General features: G+C 42.5%; 2 protein-coding genes across 6 annotated transcripts in view; one reads left to right on the top strand and one right to left on the bottom strand.

Annotated features, from left to right (window-relative positions):
- The window catches only part of SLK (STE20 like kinase), an 80,653-nt gene extending 78,278 nt beyond the window's left edge, over window positions 1-2,375 (top strand). For all 5 annotated transcript variants that reach the window (XM_053305673.1, XM_053305674.1, XM_053305669.1 and 2 more), the window contains one exon: window positions 426-2,375. In XM_053305673.1, the coding sequence (XP_053161648.1) occupies window positions 426-572 (147 nt within the window). In that variant the 3' untranslated portion in view covers window positions 573-2,375. The remainder of the gene's footprint in view (window positions 1-425) is intronic.
- An 11,967-nt stretch (window positions 2,376-14,342) lies between these two features.
- COL17A1 (collagen type XVII alpha 1 chain) overlaps window positions 14,343-22,233 on the bottom strand; it is an 83,442-nt gene continuing 75,551 nt past the window's right edge. Inside the window, exons 53-57 of the mRNA XM_053308995.1 lie at window positions 21,323-21,826; window positions 19,753-19,884; window positions 19,007-19,069; window positions 17,064-17,135; window positions 14,343-16,432 (exon numbers count right to left, since the gene is read on the bottom strand). Of these exons, the coding sequence (XP_053164970.1) occupies window positions 16,383-16,432; window positions 17,064-17,135; window positions 19,007-19,069; window positions 19,753-19,884; window positions 21,323-21,826 (821 nt within the window). The 3' untranslated portion in view covers window positions 14,343-16,382. The remainder of the gene's footprint in view (window positions 16,433-17,063; window positions 17,136-19,006; window positions 19,070-19,752; window positions 19,885-21,322; window positions 21,827-22,233) is intronic.

The raw sequence follows: 22,233 nt of genomic DNA, 5'->3' as shown, positions 1-22,233 counted from the left end.
AGAGGGAGAATATGTGTGGTGCTGTTGGGATTTGGAGCTATGCTGGGGGTCAGAGTTGGCCACTATTTGTATATCCATAGAAATTCTGATTACAGAGACAAGCTGAATCAGATGACAACTCCCTTGTCTTTCTGTTGCAAACTTGTCCATGGAGTTACGCATGCTTCCAGACCACGAGTTCTTGGTGAATATTTCAAATAAATTATCATCGGAAATTTCTACATTGAGCAGGGGATTGAACTAGATGGCCTACAAGGTTCCCTCCAACTCTGATTCTTTGAAGTATTTTCCATACTTTGATTTTACATCCTATTAGCAATATTGCAGTGTGGGGGTTTTGTAGTGTACCTCCCACAAATTAGGGGAGAAAACTAGCAAAATGTTCATCAAACTTATTTTGTTTAACTGTTCTGTTGTTCTGCTAGACACTAGAGGAGGAGTTTGCTCGGAAGCTTCAAGAACAGGAGGTTTTCTTCAAAATGTCAGGAGAATCTGAATGCCTTAACCCATCAACACAAAGCCGGATTTCTAAGTTCTACCCAGTCCCTAGCCTGCACTCCACTGGATCATAAATCTGGGAACCTCCGTAGGGTTTGGGTTTTTCAATTTTTGGCAGTTTCAATTTCCTGTCTTCTGCTTCTGCCATGATAAAACCTACACCCTTTATCTACAAACCTCAATGGAACTTCATCGGCTTCCAGTGGAGACAATCAATGATGTCAGAATTTTTCATGCTGGGAAACTGTTTAAAATAGAAGCACAGATGTTTCTTGAAATCAGATATAGTATCTTTCATGCATTTCAAGACTAGCTAGTCTTTTGAAAACTGGTCTCAAAATGTAGTATCCAACTATGTTGGCGTTGGAAAGAAGCCTAAGGAATTAGTAATAATCTGTAATGCCCCAAGAATAAATTAATATTGAGAATTCTTGGGCAAATAAACTACTATCGAACCAAATCTTCAATACGTTATGCCCATTACTTTGCGAGGAAATGGGTGGTTAGCCTCATTGATTCAGTGCCTAAAACCCTTAAACATACTCTTTTTGTAAGAGGATCAGCTTTCTTTATCACAAAAGAAACCATTATTAGTATTGATATTACTGTAACAGAACTCCTTCTTGCTGCTGCTGCCACTTTTGTCACATTCTTGCACTAAAATGTGTACAAGCGAAAAGGACAAACCCTCTTAACTTTAAAATGTACAGTATATCTCTCCCCCCCCCGCCCCAGTTCTGGCTAGCAGTTTCTTAAAACTGAAATCAAACAATATAATTCATTTATGAAAATAATGTGCAAAACTCACTCATCTTCCCCACCTCCCTTCTAATGTTAGAGAACTATGGAGTGGGTAGGTAACTGGTGGGTTTTCTCCTTACCAAAGTAGCATTTGACACTCCAGAACAGAAAAATGACTGTAGCTGTCCCTGTCCTTAAACAAATTGATGCTGATGGCTCTGGTTGTAAGATATGTGTTTTTCAAAATGTTTGTTGATTTTATAGAAGGATCTAAGTTATATATAGACAAATGGATTAATTGCTTTGTTGTTTTGCCATGAAGTCACTAAATGGAATGGTTTTATTTCTATTCTATGCATAGTTATACTGTAACTTATTTGCTGTGGGGTTGGGATTCAAATATTTATCACATAGGCAAGAGATATGCCTGCATTCAGTGGGGGGAAAGCTGTAGTCGTTTGAGGCTTCAGGTCAGAGTCATATCAAAAACAGTACTGTCAACTGTCCTTTTGGTATGCCAAAGCTACATTTGTATAATATAAACATTGGTTGCTTCCTGTCCTTTGCAGCCTAATCTTTTAGTAGATATCTTTGGATAATCAACTGTATGTTTTCATATTTTGCTATCTTCCATTTAATGAGCGAACAGTCACTTTCTTATAAATTTTATATTATGTCAACAGCATTCCTGCATGTGAAGGAATTGGATTATAAAGTTGTGTAGTTGTTTAATCAGGTATGGTCAAGACTTTGCTACTGAATTAAGATACTGAGCTTGACATTATCCAATCAGATTGTTTAATTGTGACAGCATAGTAGATATAGTTTGAAGATGCATGATGTGTTCAGTTACTTTTGTTCTTCTTAAATCATCATTTACTTCATAGCTAGCCTTAATAAATTACATTTTATTTTATAAATATGTATTGTGCGCCAGGTTGTAAATCCACATATATATCACTAGAATATTGCATTACAAAGTTTTTAAACTTGTTTATTCTGAATTGCTTTGGGTGGAAAAATATTCAAGGGCCTTTACTTTTTTTTAAAGCTTCACCTTTACAAAATAACTAGTATTGACTATAACATTAAATACTGATTATCTGTCTCATCAACAGATAACTTGTTTTAAAATACTATGTTCACTGATTTCTTTCAGGAATTGTGTGTGTCTGTGTAGGTTTTCCTTGTTAGCTATCTGTTCACTCAAAACACTTGCTATACCTCCATGTGTCTTGTGTCTCAAAAACAACAACAACAAAAGACCAGAACATAACTCTGCTCTATCTCGGTCTGCTGGGATTGTATCCCATGCTACCCTATGATATACATTGAGCATTCCTCTCTTAACATGTTTTGCAACTTACAAAGTTGATAATGGAACAGACCTCAGTTATCCTGATTTTACCTCATGGGCTTGGCTCAGACATAGCCAAACCATGGCTTGACCGTTGAAAATGTGTACTCTTTCTTCCCCTCACATTCTCAGATTTCCTTGTGCACTTCATGATTCATAGTTTGCCATAGCATCCTAATTGGACCCCTAAACCAGAACTGGGCATTCAGTTCAAACTATAGTCTCCACTTTTTGTTTTGGAGGTAAACACTCCGCCTTCACTCTCCCCTCAGGTACTGCTGCCATTTGATCCCATTTTGTCACCTGTTTAGTCATTCTCTCCTCCCCCTCCCTGCTCTCATATCACCAAGAAGACTGTTTTGTGATATGAAATGTTTGGAAATTATTTCCTCCTGAGGAAGTGCAAGTATACAAATCACTTGGAACTGATGTGATTTGAGGGATTGAAATCTGCTGTCTCCTCCCATCCATGTCATAAAATGATGTAAACCAATATTTTCATTAAAAATGCAAGTGTTTATGTGGGGAACTCATGCAAGGTGCATCTACAGCTTGTACAACTTACCTGCTTGACTACCCTTTTAGACATGAGAGCACAAGCTCAAAAACATGAAAGTATGAGACACTCCTGCATCTATATATCAACACTAAACCACCTTTCAGTAGTTAAACTGTAAAATGATGGTTTTACTAGTGTTTTATTTTATGATCTGGCTGGAGCATCTTCATGGTTAGCCTAACTTGCAGAATGCCCCCCTTGTGCCATATCAAAAATCAAGACAAACTGGTTCAGGCAGATAAACCAATACTTTTTGTCGTTAGCCACTGCGGTGGGGGCGGAGTGTTCATATACAATTGCCAGTGCTAAGTGAAGGCCATTCTGATGTGGTGTTGCTTGCTATATGTGCTGCATTGAGCTAAGAGTACTTCAGTAAGAAAACAATACCTGATAGTCTCCTCATCTGTCAATTGTCATTAATATCGGCTCACATTTTTTAAATTAGCAACCATAATTAATCCTGCCAGTATTTCCTTCTCCACCAGACATCAAGAGATCTAAGAATAGTGCTCTGGAGTACAAAATCTTTGCAGCATTAGCTGTATGTTATAATTCTCCAGTTACTGCTCTGTGGCCTAGTTTGACCCGCGAAGCCCCAATGCTACTGAAAGCTTTCTCCAAGAGAGTGAAAGTTTTCAGTAGCATTGGGGCTTGCGAGAAAGTTGTGACTTTGGTACCTGAGCTTTTGAGCACATAAATATGATTGGATTCAGCCATAAACACTGTGGAGGCAGGCAGTATTTGTGTGTGGAAAGTGCTACCAGGATCAAGTCTCTGATTAGTTCACATTGTAAATGGCTTCATTCACATCTCTCATTGATTTCCAAAAGAGTTGGAAGTGTTATCCTTATGGACGCATGACTGGTGCACTTGAGGACAAGAAGGAAGTACCAGCAGACTTGATGTATCATGCAGACTTGATGTATCATACAGACTTGATGTATGGAATTGATGTATGTCAATTTCACATAAAGCTGAAGGGGGGACCCTAAAGGGGCCAAATCTGCCCACAACTGCCCTAATTTAACTCATTGGAGCAGAATTTTTGCTGACTCAACAGTACTTAGCAGACAACTAGGTGGTTGGAGCTAATGGAATGCAATAGTGAGTGGGGCCTGAGGGCCTGAACAAAAACAGGACACTTGTGAACTTGAAGAATACTCAAGAGGGTCACAACCCCTTCTGCTTCTGAGGGGGAAAGGAGTCTTGATTTTTTTCTGTTTTCTCACCAGCCATTTCACAGCTTTGTGTTTCTGATTGGGAAAAGGTTTTAAAACACTTAATCCCCCTACTCAATCAATCTTTATTACCATCACAGACCAACATAAAGTATAAGGGTGATTACATGTTAAAAGTGAGAGTAGATAAAAAGTGATTACATATAAAATGGTACATATTAATACTAAAAGAACTAAAAATAGTAGATAATACACCAAAAGTATGTGGGCCTAAAAGCCTGAGTAATAAAACTGGATAACAGCCAGATTAAAGGTTATAAGGAACAGTAAAAAGGAGGTGCATGAGCAATTGCAGGGCCTGCCCAAAGTCACAGAGAGTCAGATTAAGGCTGATAGGACTCAGTGCCTGTTGTCTACTGACGAATGCTGATCGCAGCTGCCCAGTACCTGGCAATGCTATATGTGATGGCAGGCTTAGAATCAGAGAATAGCAAGGAGCTGTAGGATTGGCTCAAATGACCTGGATACTTGCTTAGCAATGGAAGGATGAGGGAGGTGTGAATGTCTCTATAGAACGAGCAGTAGAGGAGAACATGCTCAGTAGTTTTAATCTGCCCTAGCAATAGCAATAGCAATAGCACTTACACTTATATACCGCTCTATAGCCGGAGCTCTCTAAGCGGTTTACAATGATTTAGCATATTGCCCCCCAACATTCTGGGTACTCATTTTACCGACCTCGGAAGGATGGAAGGCTGAGTCAACCTTGAGCCCCTGGTCAGGATCGAACTTGCAACCTTCTGGTTACAGGGCGGCAGTTTTACCACTGCGCCACCAGGTCACAGGGGCATAGTCGCTCTGCAAATTGGGTCCTTCTATAACAGTCTTCTAGCACTGCTGAAGGGAGGCCATGACAGCAAGCAAAAGTGAACACCCTTCTGTGTATTGGAACCTCCAGTTGGGTGAGGTATGCTGCTGGAGAAGCAGAATATCTAAGCCCGTCACTGATATGAAATTTTGGGACACTGCTGAGATCGGTTTGGCGCTCAACGTCTATAATGCGCTGCTTGATGGTTGCTTTTGCCCGATCGTAGCCCATGCTGAGCAAGGTCAAGGGGGAAAGGCCCAGAATAGCTAATTTTGTCTCAATTGTCTGAATCCAGCTACATTGGTAATCATCGTGTAGGGTTAGGGGGGCAAGACCAATTGGGCAAAAGGATAGTCTGAGCCAGTTAACAGAGAATGGCCACCCACACCCTGGCCTCCAGCTTGATCAGGTCTGTCTCCAGGTGCAAAGTTGCATTGGAGACACATCTCAATACTTGGAGCACTGCCCATAGGAATTTAGATTATACAAGTTCCAGAGTTGCAATGTTGGGGAAGGGGCCCAATTGAGCACCATAGAGGAGCTGAGCTAGTGACTTGGCTGTGAACAGTTCAAGAAGCTCAGGTACATAATGGCCTCCTCTTGTCCGCAGGAATTTGAGAATGGCAGAGGAGCTTCTTTGGGCATTTAAAGCCACGTGTTCTCCATGAGCTTTCTTAGAGCTGCCAGAGTGAAAAACTACGCCCAAGTATTTGAAGTGTGCAACTTGCTCAATCTTATGCTCCTCAATCCACCAAGAGTGGATCTTGGGCCTCCTGGTGAAGGCCATAATTTTAGTTTTGTGATAGTTGATGTCCAGGCAGTCCTCCGTGCAGTGCAGCATCAGGGACTTCAGTGCTCTTCTAAAGCCAATGGGGGTCCTTGAGAGGATGGCTGCATCATCCGCATATAACAGGATGGCCCACCGTAGAGTTAATGTAGAAATTGAAGAGGAGTGGGGACAAAATGCATCCTTGTTTGACGCCCTTCTGAGTTGTAACAGAGAGCTCCTCCTTCTATATGATCCCCACTTCTAAAGCTTTGGATGGTGGAAATTGGGTTGCTGAGCTGGCCCACCATAGAGTTAATGTAGAAATTGAAGAGGAGTGGGGACAAAATGCATCCTTGTTTGACGCCCTTCTGAGTTGTAACAGAGAGCTCCTTCTATATGATCCCCACTTCTAAAGCCAATGGGGGTCCTTGAGAGAATGGCTGCATCATCCGCATATAACAGGATGGCAATATGTCTTCCCACGAGCTTTGGATGGTGGAAATTGGGTTGCTGAGCTGGCCCACCATAGAGTTAATGTAGAAATTGAAGAGGAGTGGGGACAAAATGCATCATTGTTTGACGCCCTTCTGAGTTGTAACAGAGAGCTCCTCCTTCTATATGATCCCCACTGCACGTTAAAGTCATCTGAGTAGTTCCGTCTCCAGTTACCACTGGTTGGTTTGGTGGCGACTCAGAGGCAGGCCTTCTCTGTAGCTGCTCCTGGGCTGTGGAATGCACTCCCAGCAGAGATCCGCAATCTGAATTCTTTATTCACCTTCAGGAGAGCCCTTAAGACCTTTCTGTTTGGCCTGGCCTTCCAGGGTTTTTAATTCATTTTAATCGTTTTAATGCTGTAACCTTGTTTTCAGAATTTTAATTATTCTGATTGTTTAATTGTTTTTTATGATGTTTTAATTGTTAATTGATGTTTTACATTCACATTTCAGTTTTAACTGTTATTGGTTTTAATGGCTTTGTTTTAATTGTAAACCGCCCTGAGCCATTTTGGAAGGGTGGTATAAAAATTGAATAAATAAATAAATAACAACAGCTCTTGTGAGGTGGCCTTGGGGGCTACATCTCACCTTGAGTGATGTGTCTACATGCAGGGTGTGAAGAAGGTATAGCAGGCGCCGGTCAATGGAGGAGGCTTCCAACTTCTCCCATAATTTGACACGTGAGATGGAATCGAATCCTGCCTTGAGATCAATGAAGGTGGCATAAAGAGATGTCACCCTTCAGGAAGAGTATTTCCCGATAAAGTGCTGTAGAACTAGGCACTGACTGATAGTGGAGCACCCTTCCCTGAAGCCCACTTGTTCCTCAGCAAGAAGATTTTCCTGTTCCAGCCAATCCCTAAGTTTCCCATATAGGTGTCTAACAGACCCATCAGTTTGCTAATGGCATTGAGCAAACTGATGGGTCTGTAATTGGTGGGATCATCCTTCTTGCCCTTTTTAAATATAGGGACAATGATCACTACCCCCCAGTCCAAACAGCAGTAGGGTCTTTGTATAGGTCATGAAAGTATTTCTCCCACCCTGGGTGAATATGACAATCTGAGTGATTTGGACCATAGCTGGGCAAGTGCCAGGAGGGACTCAAGGGACTTGGAGGGAGACTCCCTAGGAGGTGGAGAGCTGGCTGTCAAAGAATGTGGACTCCTAATAGGAGTCAAGTGAGTGGACCTAACAGATGTCGATGAGGATGAGTCCAGACAGATGGATGAAGTCACTGGCATTGACAATGCCAAAGCAGGACATGGTGTTTTGAGTGCTGCTTGGGTCAACGTCGAAAACGGCGGATGTGATGTCCTTACAAAAGTCTCAGAAGTCGGGTGGTCTTTGCTGTTGAAGCTACCTTTGATGTCGAAGCAGTCCCTGTTGTTGTCTTCGGGGTTGCAGATGGGTGACAAAAGATGTAGATAGATAGGCCACTGACAATGTTGTATGGGAAGGTGAAATGGTGTGCTTCCCATGATAAGATCTTTGTGCCTTTTCCCTTGTTGGGAATGGATACTGATGACTCTTCCTGCAGATGTCCCCAAAATACCTTCTGGGTGTCCAAACAATTTATGCCTAGGATGTCACCATACGCCCTTTGGCGTGAACCGTACCATTACTCTGCTCCCACCACTCGTGCTATGGACTACTGGAGTTCTCCAGGAGCACTAGACCATGGGTTTTTTAGGAGATTGCATTGCTTTCCCCTATGATTTTGCAGAGTACCGTCTATGGAAGGAAGGAAAAACTCAGAGGAAGACTCAATTATCCTGCTCCTGGAGATCCAAACGCTTCACTGAGTATTCCTGGCCCTAAGGACCTTGGCTCTCTGCTTGCTACCTTGTGGCTCTGAGCAAAGTACCTGTGATACCTCCGTCCCCTCTAAACCCTGGGGAACCTCTGCTTCCACCTGCAAGACCTGTCACTGAAGCAATTCAACACCCTGATAAGTCACCCTGACAGTTCTGATAGGGAATACACATCAGAATGACAGTTCTGATACACATCTACATCCTCTCAGGATGGCTCCAATATCACCAAGCAGCTTTCTGGGACTTCACCTGATTAAAATGTGACCAATCTTGCTCCAGGATGGAACATTTTAAGTCCAGAGTGGCAAACCATTTGTCAAGAGTGGAAGAATCTGTTGTAAGGACAGCAGCCTGGATTTTTTGGGCTTTATGAACTTGTTCAAGTCCCTTAGGTTCATGATAGGCCGAAGGCCTCCATCCTTTTTCAGCACCTGGAAGTACCTTGAGTAATAATCCCCCTGTTGATTCTCTGGTGGTACAGGTTCTCTGGCATCTTTCTGGAGAAGCGAGACAACTTCCTCTTGCAGAATAGGAGTGGGGTGGGTGTATTTGATTCCTACGAAAGCGGAAGGGCTGGAGAATTTGATTGCATAATGCTGCCATCAGGGGCTTCAATCCCTTTGCTGCTTCTATCCATCAAATGTTACTTTACTTAACTTCCCTAAAACACACAGGACTCTCTAATACCTCTCTCAAGGTTAATCTCATAGCCCTTGCCTCTAGACATCCCAGCTGGGATGGCAGATCACTTTTTTCTCATCCTGACTGGAAAAGATTCCTGAAGGGGATAAACAACCTCTTTCCTCCCATCAGGATGCTAGTTGAGCTTTGGAGCCTGTCCCTGGTTATCTTCGCTCACCAAAAACACTCTTTGAACCTTTGCGCCTGACTTCCCTCAAGCTGCATTCTCTGAAAACAGCATTCCTCATCACAATCACTACAGCCCAGAGAGTGAGAGAACTTGCTGCTCTATGTGCTGATTCCCCCTATACAAAATTTTTCTCTACAAAGGTGGTACTTAGGCTGGATCCCTCTTTCAGACCTAAGTTGTCACTGACTTTCATTTAAACCAAGACATTATCTGACCCACCTTCTTCTCTAACCCTTCTACTGCTCTTGAGAAATGGAAGCACAATGTCAGAGTATTACTCTATTATCTGGACAGGACGGATTCCTTCAGAAGGTCCAATAGGCCCTTTGTGTCCTAGGGCTTGCCTAGTTCATGTCAACACTCATCACATTGGTTAGTTTAAGTGATATATTTAAGTTACAAGCAGCAGGATAGCCAGCCTCCTACCTGGGCAATGGTGACTTCAGTGGCCCACACATCTGGGATTAGCATGCAGGACATTTGCAAAGCTGCTACATGCGCTACTGATCAGCCCTTTGTAAGGCATTATGCCTTGGACATTCATTCTATTTTAAATTTGAACTTTATACTAATTGTGGTTTTTAACCTGTCTCTTGACTTGTTTACTCAGTTTGGTTAATTTTATTACTTTTGTTGTATATTGTATCTATTTTATTGTTGTGAGCTGCCCTGAGCAGTAGTGTACTGGAGGGGCGGGGTATAAATATTTTTAATAAAAATAATTCCGCTGCTGAAGCAATTTTTGGTCAGGCGGTACTCAAAAAGGTTTTGTAATAGCAGCCTAGCTCCCACCTTCCCTCTACTGAGCTTGCTACTCACCCAGTTGTGAGGGACCATGGATCCCCTTAAAAATAAGCAAGTTGGTTACTTGTAACAGGTGATTTTTAAGGGATCTATGGTCACTCATAACACCCGCCTGGCCTTCCCCTCTCCAAGGATGCATACATATTTAAACATCTATCTATCTATCTATCTATCTATCTATCTATCTATCTATCTATCTATCTATCTATCTATCAAATGAGAGAGAGGGGTTTACACTTCTGATCAAAGAATCACCCACTCAGGGACTGAGGGAAACAAGCGCTTTCCTGCCTAGATAACAGCGTGCCTTGGGTGCGAGACAGCAGGACAAACCGCGCCTGAAAGGAGCCTGTGATTCTTTTGCGGAGGTTTCACACATGCACACAAAACCCCAGTTGTGAGTGACCATGGATCCCCCTAAGGATCACCTATGACAGGTAAGCAACTTGTTTTCCCCCCCACCATTCTCAGCTGCAGACTCCAGTAACTCATGCACACTAGGGACATGCTATTGTTGGTCTGTACTTGTTCAACAGAATACTGACCCTCTTCAGTTATGTATTTATTTAATAAATCCCTATATTTATAATAAATCCATATCTTCCTCTTTTAGTTGAATACTGTTCCTTGAAGCTGTTTAGTTGAATACTGTTCCTTGAAGCTGCACCAAAATAGCTTCATTCTGAATTAAGTGTTATCTTGTCAAGACTAAATTCCCCAGAACTGCAGAATCTGGCTAATTTTACTTTAGCCAGATGCAGCTGTTCACATGGCTCATACAGCCTAGGGTTAGTTTTTAGTTCCAATTTTATTTCTAACCCTGCTCACACTGAAATCAGTGGAGTATATTTAAGTTTAGAGTTGGTTCTTGGATCCTAAAGTTCTCATCTTCAAAGTTAGCTTCACTGATTCCCATACACACAAAACCTATCCTTACTAAATGGAAGGTGAACTGTTTTTCTAGAAATACATTTTTGCAGGATAGTGAGGAGCAAAGCAGTTCTGCTTTGTAGAAAGTGTAAGAGAGAGAGAGAGAGAGAGGGAGTGTGTGTGTGTGTGTGTGTGTTCTAAATGGAACTTTGTTTCTTTCATCTCTAGGAAACAATGCATTAAATTTTAAGTAAGCAGAATTCTGTTAATGCTGTGTTTGCAGTCTTTGATGCCAGCTTCCCTTTGTAATAAAGGTTTTTTGAGCTGCTGAAATAGAATCTGTGCCCCTCCCCTTTCCCCAGTAAGCTTTGAAAGTTGATTTTCATTTCAAAGTATGCCATTTCTGACACACAATGCCACTTTTAGTTAGTCCCCACCCCCCGCAGAATGAGAACTGAGTTCCATTTCGAAATGAACACATGTATGATTGCATCCTTATAGGTTCTATTGTACCTGCTTCTCAGAAGAGAACTGTATTTTTATAAGCAGATATGTGGTTGCTCAGTCCATATTCAAACTCACAAAAAGAGTCCAAGTTCAGTAAATGCAGAGCAGTCTGATACCAGTCTGGAGGTCCCATTTATTCATTATTTTCTGGGGAGAAATGTTATCTATAGTACATGTCTTGGACTGTCATGTGTGCTCCTCTGTTGTCATGGGGAGAAAGTAACCAATGAAGTGGACTTCATGTGTATTTAGATGCAGTATACTCCTAACCATTACCTGTTCTGTTCCCGAGAAGATTAGGGACTTTGTATTATCTGCTCAGGACTATACCCCAACTAAATATGGTACAGCTGACTCATTACTTTCTCCCAGCAGCAATGAAGCGCAGGGCCAGTTCAGACACCATGTGAAGTCAAGATGAAGCCTTGGCTTCATGTGCCATCTCTTTGCCTTGGAAACATGCACTCATTCCTCTGCACATAAGCCTTGAAAGTACTCTATTTCCAACTGTGGTTGGGGGGTGGGGGGGGGGAGTGACCAGCCCTGTCCAGTCATTCTAAAAAACAGGGATGCTGTGCTTGTGTACAGTGTCTCAGAGCATGCGCTCAGAAGCCCTGCCACACTATCCATAGTTGTACATTTGTCTGCAGAGAAGATCACTATACTTATGCCCAGATTCTTCTGTGATGCTAGGGTTCTGCATCAAGGGAAGAATCTGCCCATGAGTACAGTCTGTCTGTCTGTCTGTCTCTCTCTCTCTCTGTAGACAAATGCCGTAACCTTGGACAGTGGGGGGCTGGGGCAGGTAGGGCTATGGCACACACACTATAGGAGAGCTGGTCTTGTGGTAGGAAGTATGAATTGTCCCCTTTGCTAAGCAGGGTCTGCCCTGATTTGCATTTGAATAAGAGACTTCGTGTGAGTGTTTGCATGTAGACACAGTTCCAATTTCCGCATCTCCAAGATAGATGCCAGGACTCCTGCCAGCAACCTTGGAGAAGCTGCTGCCAGTCTATGTAGACCAGGGCTGCTCAACTTCAGTCCACCGATGTGTGAATTGTGGGAGTTGTAGTCCAAAAACAGCTGACCAAAGTTGAGCACGTCTGGAGTAGACAATTCTGAGCTAGCTGGACCAATGGTCTGACTCAGTAGAAGGCAGCTTCTTATGTCCACTAGTACAACGTTGCCACTTTTTGTAATGCCTGAAGAGGGCTATCATGACATCGGAGGCAACTGATTCTCGCTTATTTAACTAAAGTTCTTGAAACAAACCACAATTTGAACCTGAGGTTGCACCTGGTTGGAACAAGCCTGGATCAGTTTGTTTATATGTCACAAGCAATTCTGGCTTTTTAAAGCCACATTCAGAAGTAGAATGCTTCTGAATGCTCCAAGAAGGCTCACAAGCAAAGAGGGAGTGGGGAGTGGATGCTCCCGAGACTGAAAGGACACAGAGGCAAAGTTTAATTTTGGCTCTGCGCTGTCTGAACCAGCCCATTGTGGGTTGAGACCTTTTGTTAGAATAAATGAGTAAACAGGCCCAGTATCTAACATAACTTGTTTCTTGATACACGTTAGATTCTAATCTAGACCTGTACTCATCACTCTTGGAAGTACTGTAGTATTTACATTCTTAGGATACTTCCTGAATTTAACTCTTAACCCTTTTCAAGCAAATTTGAGTGTCTGCTTTTCTTTTCTGACACTTGTACTGAATGACCTGCAATTAGTCATATTTTTTTGTGAACAATGACTAGATATTCTGAATTCTCCTATAGTTCTGAGTATTCTTAAAAATGTGGTAACTGGAAGTTGATATAATGAATATACACAGATTGCCATAAGTAATTTTGGGAGCCAAAAATCAATTCTTTTACTAAAATAGAAACCTGTTGGAAGCCCAGTACTTTGGTGAGAGACCTTAAGTAATCCAAGCTGAGAGTAAGGAAGTGTTGACATTATTAAACACAGATCTGCTATAATTCAAGAGCTACCTCTTTCTTCAAGATGGTAGAAATATGTCCTATGAAGCCTGTGGCTCTGCTGTTTGGTTTCTCAAAATATGGGTTGACTTACTAGCTGTGTCAGGTGCTGTTGCTCAAGTGTGGCGAATAGCAGCCCCCCTGCCAGTGTGTGTCTGGCACCCTGCAAATCCCCTCAGGTCTCACCTTGCCCTATTCTTATACTATCTACACTTCATGTTCATGTCAGTTTCAAACAAACAAGGGCAGGGTCTGGGTCTCTCTTAATGGAGTTTTCTTGAGGGAGACAAGATGGGACTAGTCACAGAAGCAGAGCCAGAAGACATGGGACATATTCAATAAAACTGGGGGTAAGTGGTTTCACAAGCAGTTATTTCCAAACAGGAGAAATTGGTACTAAACTGTGTGTTTGCTCCAGGACGGAGACATCTTTGTATGGAACAGAGACTTATCTCAAAGGATGTAGTTGCGATGACTAGTTAGGTGGAAACAGAGCATCTGGTAACTGAGAATAAAGAGAAATCCTGGTAGTGGTGTTATCTCCTACTTTGTTTGGTTCAGTGCTTGACACACAAGGCCAGAGATCAGAACAAGGATTGGAAAACGTATCTCTTAATGCTCTAAGATAGGTCTGAAAGAGAACACTTGGCTCGGAAACAAAATCAAGATGTTTTGGACTGGGAATACGGCCATAGCTTGGTGGTAGAGCACCTGCCTGACATGCAGAAGGTCCTAAGTTCAGTCCCTGCCATCTAAAGGTAAGGCTGAGAATGGCCCTGTCGGAAACCCTAGAGAGCCCCTGCCAATCAGTGTAGGCAATATTGAGCTAGATGGTCCAACAGGCTGACTCTCCATAAGATTGCTTCATATGTTCATAAAAACAGGGGCTGTTGTATTCATGTAAGTTTGGGGAAAAGCTTCTGCATCGCTTAGCCTGCCTTTATAAGGCAATTATGATACAATGGGGTATACTGTAGCACACAGAGACCTTGGGAGAGGTACAAAAGAAATTACACAATTTTAAAAGTATTTTTTTATTTTAAAAAAGCAAGTGTCATTAACAGATACAGTTGGTTTAAGAGCACAGCCAATTTTTTTTAATATGTTGAAGAGACTCCATACAGTACAGTAGAATAGTCCCAAACCTACACACTCACTATGTCAATTACAGGTGATTCAGCATTTCCTGTGTGTGCTTAGAACTTCTGCAGAACCAAACAAAAGCTGGAAATCCTTTGCCATCGATCATCACGACCATAGTCACATCCCAGAGAACTATTTTAGTTGCACTCAGGGCCTTGCATATATTAACAGAGATGTTTCCCCCCTTAGATTAGCAACATTCCCTCTATGCTGCATCACAAATGTGCTTTTGAAATTCCCCTGAGTAGCAAAAGTCAGCCAAGTAGATGTGGGGGACAGGGAGTTATTGGAGGAACACAATTCAAAACCCTACTGAGCACATGGATTGTGGCTCAAGTCTAACACTTCTATCTACATCTTTGTACATGTGAAAATTAGTTCTCATTGGCAAGATGTGCAATCATTGGTTTGCACTGTGTGTGAGAGGTTGCGAACCTGTCACATTAATCTAAAAGTACTAGAAGGCTGATTTGACAGGTTGGCCATTTATCACACAAGTACAAACCAATTATTGCACATTTTTCCATCTTGTCATATTGAACTAATGTATCAATTTCAATTTCTTTTTGGCTGAATTCTGAATCCTGTTGAAGGATGCAACACTGATTAGGATTTAGCATTTCAAAATGGGTAACAAAGAGATAAGATCCTGAAACTATCCATGGTATAATCTCGTACATAGAACTTGCTTAGGCATGCTGTTTGGACTATAATGTTTGTATAATGCCGTGATACTTAATCCATTTGTACTACGCACACATCAGCAAGATTATCAGTATATAGTCATTTCTGTTTTGTTTAAGGATGATCGACTCACCCAGTTGCTGCCATGATGCATGTATATTATGTGATTAAAGAATTCACACTGTGAAAACTTGGCAACATGTTAATTAATCTTGATCTGATGATTCTCCTGTTTCAATGGGACATGTCTATGACCTATATTACCTTTGATGCATATAATTCCACATGAATGCTAATATGCCCCTTAAATACATTGTAGGAGGTGAGTGCTCATTGCTGAAGTAGGCAGCAGCAGGAGAAATTATCAGGCAAAACCACTCACTTTGAAAATGCGGATACTGAACTCATTATGGGTATGTGCTACTGCACTTCATACTATGACCTACATGTTAATACTCTTGGATATGCCACCAGCCATGTCTGCTGCAATACTTTGGTCTCATTCTAGTGAAAACCAGACACTAGAGTGTAAACAAGCTCTTAAGTGGCAAACTTTACAAGACAATGGCACTTTTAACATAATAAAAATAAATGCAAACTTCTTTTAAAAAAAGTTCTAACCAAAGTGCTTAAATACTAACAGCCCCAAGGTCCTTCACATCATTGCAATGCATGGAATGATTTTTTGTTTTTTAAAGTAGCCTATGGATATGCACCCTGCTGGAATATATTTGAAAATGGGCGCAGCCTGCCCTTTTTAGAATCCCACCCCTTGGTAATTTTGGAGGTGCCTTATATACAGACAGCTTCAAAGCAACCTCCAAATCCAGTCCTTTCATTTTTATTTCAGCTTCTGCTGAAGACTTAATTATAATCTTTAGTTTGAGAAGCTGCACTGAGTGAATCCTGGATTGTAAATTAAACCTAGGAGACTATGCTAATATAAAATCCTTGGGTTTAGATTAGGGTTATATAACCAGTTCATCACCAGAACACATGGGATAAAACCAAAAGAATGAGCTATTAGTTTGACAGGTACTACCAGAACCCCCCTGGTTTCTTGATATGAGATAAAGTTATAGGAGAACCGTAATCTTCCAAAATACCAAATATTCCTGCCAGCTGGATGGTCACTAGTTTGAATGTGCTGGAAATTGGGAAATTGTTTCTATTGGGATTTTAAAAAACCCACCCATAAGCCATTTAGAAAGCCTGTGTGTGAATCCAGGTTGTTCGGTTAGACCCCAATGCTTCTCCTCTTCCTTCGGCGAGCATATACTTGTTCACCTAACAAAAATGAATTAGAGTTTTATTTATAAAGAGTCAGTAAAGTGAGTCAACACTGCCTGGTGTTCTTTGTAACTACATGGAAAATCCATGTGTTCCATTGTCACAAGTGACAATATGCATGCTATTTCTTCATGGAAGGTGCTGTAGATGCAGGAATTTTAAAATGGGTACAGTTAAGTACCCCTCAGTTTAGTCTAAGGAACAAAAGATAATTTTCTTCATTTAGGGTAGGGGTGTATATCTTTCAGCTAGCCATTGTCCACAGCATTAAGGGTCTCCAACTTATTTTATTTTTTTTACATTTTATATCCCGCACTTCCTCCAAGGAGCCCAGAGAAGTGTACTACATACTTGAGTTTCTCTTTCACAACAACCCTGTGAAGTAGGTTAGGCTGAGAGAGAAGTGACTTGCCCAGAGTCACCCAGCTAGTTTTCATGGTTGAATGGGGATTTGAACTCAGGTCTCCCCAGTCCTAGTCCAGCACTCTAACCAACTAAAGGAGAAGTGGGGGGGGGGGTTGTGATTGTTGGAGTCATAATGGAAAACTAAATGTGCATAGCATGCTCTCTATCTTGGAATCAGGAAAATCCAAGAAGCACTCTTCTATAGTTTGGAGAAGATAAATACCTTTCTCGCCTTTTTCACCCTTTGGTCCTCTTGGGCCTTGGCGTCCTGGAGGCCCCATTGGTCCCATTTCACCTGGAAGAGCAAAGACATTAGAAATAATTTTAACATGATTGCTACCAATTTGAAATTCCTCAAGCTGCAGCAGGCCAACCTGCCCCAGAACATTTTCTCCTTTGTCAAGATAAGGATTACATTTCAGTTCATGCCCAGGTGTAAGGTTGTTTGCCTCTACTTTTATCTTGTCTTTAAACTTCTGAATTGCAGGGGAGGGGGCGTGGCTCTGGCCAAGCTCATTCAGCAGTTGAAGCAGTTAACAAGCACCATTTCTCAGTGGTTGGCACTAGTCTTGTTTTGATGGCCAGCCTACCTATAACATGGCACTGGCCACACGGCTTCTAGTTGTCCTCGGCCAATGTCACCAAACTGTATCCCTTACAAAGGCATCAACTAGAGATAGAACCTAACAAGAAAGCTACTGGTTCCAGCTCTTTTAAAACCTAATATCCTCCCTCTGGAAACAAGATTATACTTCCATTGCCTTGGCCAATTAGACCTACTCCAGATATTTATATACTGCTTTTCAATCGATGCAAGTCATGAATGACTTTATGCTCAAGAACTGGGTAGCAAACATATTAGCATTTAAATTAAGAACTTTAGCCTGAGGGCAGGCAACCAGCCAGCCAGCCAGCATACACAAACTTGTTCCCAGACAAGATTAAACAAAGGAAATTAAACACACACATCCAACAATTGGAATGGCTGCTTTTCAGGTTCTCAAAATGGAGTGTTGCTCTTTTTAAAAAAGAGCCAGCAAAGCCAGGCTGGCCACACAGGAGTAACGTAAGCAGGACTGACATCAGGGGTCAGTCAACTCAGGAACTGGCTGAGGGCCCATGGCCAAGCCTGGAGCCCAACTCTGTGTGATTAAAAAAAGGCAGCAGCCACCATAAGCACTCTGAGCCATTGCCACTGCTACTACCAGATATAATCCTGGTGGCTTATATAAGAACATAAGCATCCTTGTGGTTAAGGCTATGGCCCATCTAGCTTAGCATCCAATTTCTCTCATTGGCCAACTGGATGCTTATGGGAAGCCCACTAGCAGGAAAATGAAGACATACCCCCTCTCCTGCTGTTGCTTCCCCGCACCTGATTCAGAAGCATGTTGACAACAAGGCAACATCATCAGGCTGCACCTGATTCAGCAGGATGTAGCCATCAAGACTAGCAGTCCTTGATAGACCTGTCCTCCCTGACATTGTCCAATCCTCTCTTAAAGCCATCTGACCTACTGGCCATTACTACATTTTGTGAAAGCAAATTCCACAGATTAATGATGTGCTATAAGAAGGAATACTTCTTTTTGCCTGTCCTAAATTTTCCTGCCAATCAGTTCAGTGAGTGAGCACTAGTTTTAGTATTAGAGGAGAGGGAGAAGAACACTGCAGCAGTCCAGGGCACTCCTTGGAAGCAGAACTAAGGGCCACTTGACCAATAAGGCTATACTCTGTCCTTATTGCCATGTGACTATGATGCAGCAATAAAGACAGGGCCATAAGTGTAAAGAAATTAAAGGCAGCCACCAGCATGGCTGCCAAGTAGTGGTAAGGATGGTTTACCAGCGCATAACCTGCATTAGTGCAGTTGTTTAGACTAGGTGGCTGCTACTGAGATATTTTCAAGGGCAAAGAAAAGTTACTTCTTCTTTTTTTTTTTTGCTTTGAGTTCAGGTGAATAAAGTATTAATTTAATTTTCAAATGAAAAAATAGAAAAATATTAGCTTAACATTGAGCCCAAAGTGTGCATTTATAACATACTCTTGAAATACAGCTTTGGGGGATTTCCTTTCAGTAGGGATCAAGAGGTGAGGATCATAGGCAGAAGGCGGAGACATCCATCTATGTTTCTTAGATTCTCAGTGTGGCATCCACATTCTTACCTTTGGGTCCTGGGAATCCCATTTCTCCTTTCTGTCCAGGAGGGCCTTGAATAGTTCCATGAGCTGTAGAAAACAATCAAATGACAACATGTCTGTGGAGATGTGCTCTCAATTCTTATTGCAATTATAAGGAATACTGTGTTTTCAAAGAGGGAGGTGTGACACCTCAGGTGTCTTCCAAAAGCAGACCATCAGCCTTTGGGGGGGGGGGGGGAGGTGGCCCTTTAAGCCCAGTGGTTCAACTCTGCAAAGTATGTAGGGCCTAGGCAGCCAATCAAACCTTTCACAGAACCAAAAGGTAACTTTGTCACCCTTCTTTAAAGCCCCAGAAATCCAGTTTGTCTCAAGCTCTTTTTATTTCTATTCACAACTGGGCGACCCCCTAACCATAGGAACATAGGAAGCTGCCATATACTGAGTCAGATCATTGGTCCATCTAGCTCAGTATTGTCTACACAGACTGGCAGTGGCTTCTCCAAGGTTGAAGGCAGGAATCTCTCTCAGCGCTATCTTGGAGATGCCAGGGAGGGAACTTGGAACCTTCTGCTTTTCCCAGAGCAACTCCCTCCTCTAAGGGCAATATCTAACAGTGTTCACACTTCTAGTCTCCCATTCATATGCAGCCAGGGTGGACCCTCCTTAGCTATGGGGACAAGTCATGCTTGCTACCACAAGACTAGCTCTCCTCTCCAACAAAACCACAGCTGCAGGTAGTATGTAATGTCCTGTGGCAAAATACGACTTACTTCTGAAGAAATCCATTAGGTCCTCTGTGACGTTGCCATAGGATGCAAACACTCTGCTGATCCCTGGGATGCCAGGAGGCCCTGGAGGCCCTTGCATAGCATAAGTCATCATCTCTTGGAGGAGCCCTCGACCTGGGAAGTTAAAAAACAGATTTGAAATTGAGGAACTGCTATAAGGCAAGAGTGCTTTGGTAAGCATTGTAAAAACAGTGGCTATCATGATGTGCAGTATTTCAACACTGGAGGTCTCTGGGGCGGTGCTGCCAGCTGCGGACATGCAGGCAGCCCCCACAATGGTTAAGAACGAGTGGCTGCACAAGCAGCACTGCCACATTTATTCTGGGGGGTGGGGGGCGTGAATGAATAAACATTCATTCCCACTTCTTCTTAACAACTTTGGGGCTGTTCGCATGTTCACAGCAGCCCTGGCATGGAGCATTCTGGCGCAACGTGTCATGTTGACCACTGTTTGCAGGTGTGCCAAATCTGAATCCCAGGCATGGTTATGAGCACAAGCAGCTGACGGGCTTTTCACTGGCAAAGACCAAGCATGCGGCAGCTTTTCAAGCATCTTCCCTACTATGTCCACACACCCAATGGATTGTATGAGTTGGTCCTATGAAAACTTGAAGATTTATGTTGCACAGGCATTGGGTTTTATTTACCTATTTAAATATGTTGCACAACCGTTCGGGACATATTTTGAGGTGTCACAGAGGGCTTCCTGGGGAAGGGGAGAGAGTCAAAAACTGCTGTTTCCCTGCTGCAAAGGAGCATTTAATTGGAAAGTTCTGTTGGGCTGCTCACTTGCTCCAGTGGTGCATTCTTGCTCCGTATGTTAGCCAACATCACAATTAGGAAAATGATTCCTTTTCCTGTTGTCAAAACCGCATGTCCCAAATCAATCCACAATCACCAGAGACTGTTCAGATTGATTAAGAAGCAAGATATGTTTTCAGCCCTATACAAGAAGTTACAATTGGATTTTTTTTTAAAGGTTCTCAGTGGCCTTTTCACTGTAACTATTATATTGCACAGGCGGAGGCAATGGTAAACCCCTCCTGTATTCTACCAAAAGAAAACCACAGGGGTCTGTGGCACCAGGAGTCGAAATTGACTTGACGGCACACTTTTCCTATTCCTCTTCCCCAATGGAAATTGGTCAAAACCTAAACAGTTTCCAGAAGCCAACTAGAAAGGTTGTAATAAAAATAAAAATAATTAATAAGAAACGTTATTTGTTACCCGCACCATAACAAATTGTTCTCTGGGCGGCACACAACAGAGCATTAAAACATGAAATAAAAACATATAACACATCAAATCATAACAGACCAAAAAGGGGGTGGGGGGAGAAAATACAAAGTACAAAATACAATACAAAGAAATTTAAAAACTCTTTTAAAATCAGCTAAAAGCAATGAAATGATTAAGATGGTAGCTGATGGTTTTTAGTCTATGACAGTGTTTATTTGGTCTTTTATTGTTTATATTTACCCTTTCTTCTAAAATTAAAGTTATTTGCCCTGAGCATATTAAATAGAGGGGCATAAAATATTGGTGTACTTACTCTGTATGTTTTCAGACACCCGGGCTGCCAACTCATTGTAATCCAGTGACCCAGCATATGATCTACTATAAGTTCCTCCTGCACCCATGGATCTTAGCTGGGACTCATCTGCTCCAAGTGAGCCACCTGCTCCAAGTGTGCCACCATACGATCCACCTGCTCCACCATACGATCCACCTGCTCCAAGCGATCCACCGTATGATCCATCTGCTCCAAGCGATCCACCATATGATCCGTCTGCTCCAAGCGATCCACCATATGATCCATCTGCTCCAAGCGATCCACCATATGATCCATCTGCTCCAAGTGTGCCGCCATATGCTCCGTTCCTTCCCAAAGAGCTGCCGTATGATCCCCTATTGGCTAGTGATCCATCATAGGATAAGGCTGAACTCACAGACCTGGAATATCCTTCTGAATTGAGAGAGCCCCTGCCATCTCCACTTGGGCCAGGTGGTCCTGGTGGCCCAGGAGGTCCTGTGATGAAGCTACGCACATCTTCACCTATAAGAGACAGCAGTGGGTATTAATGGAACTACAGGGCTTTGATGCTAAGGGCAGATGGCTCTGCAAAGGTGCTGAAGCTTGTGAGGGGTGCCAGGAACAGCTGGGATACAGCTGAAGAGTGGCAATAAAATTCCACTCCAAGCAGGAGAGGACCAGAAGAACAGAACAGCTGTCTGCAAAGAACTGGCTATGCTGAACTGACTGAGACCAAGTTCTGCTCTCATTTGGGTGTTTTTGCAGATTGCCATGCAACACTATGCAATGGCCTGTAGTAACCTATGGCAACTCAGTGACTTTCAGTTCCATGCCCTGCCCCTTTGACCTTGGAAGGATTGCTGTAGAAGATGGCCCCTGACAGATTGGATGCTTATCAAAACTGGCACCAACTTGCAAAGATGCAGAAC

The sequence above is a fragment of the Hemicordylus capensis genome, chromosome 3, assembly GCF_027244095.1.
Source record: "Hemicordylus capensis ecotype Gifberg chromosome 3, rHemCap1.1.pri, whole genome shotgun sequence".
NCBI classification, from domain to species: Eukaryota; Metazoa; Chordata; class Lepidosauria; order Squamata; family Cordylidae; genus Hemicordylus; species Hemicordylus capensis.
Note: the sequence above shows the minus strand (reverse complement) of the source record. Positions and strands in the feature narration are given on the sequence as shown.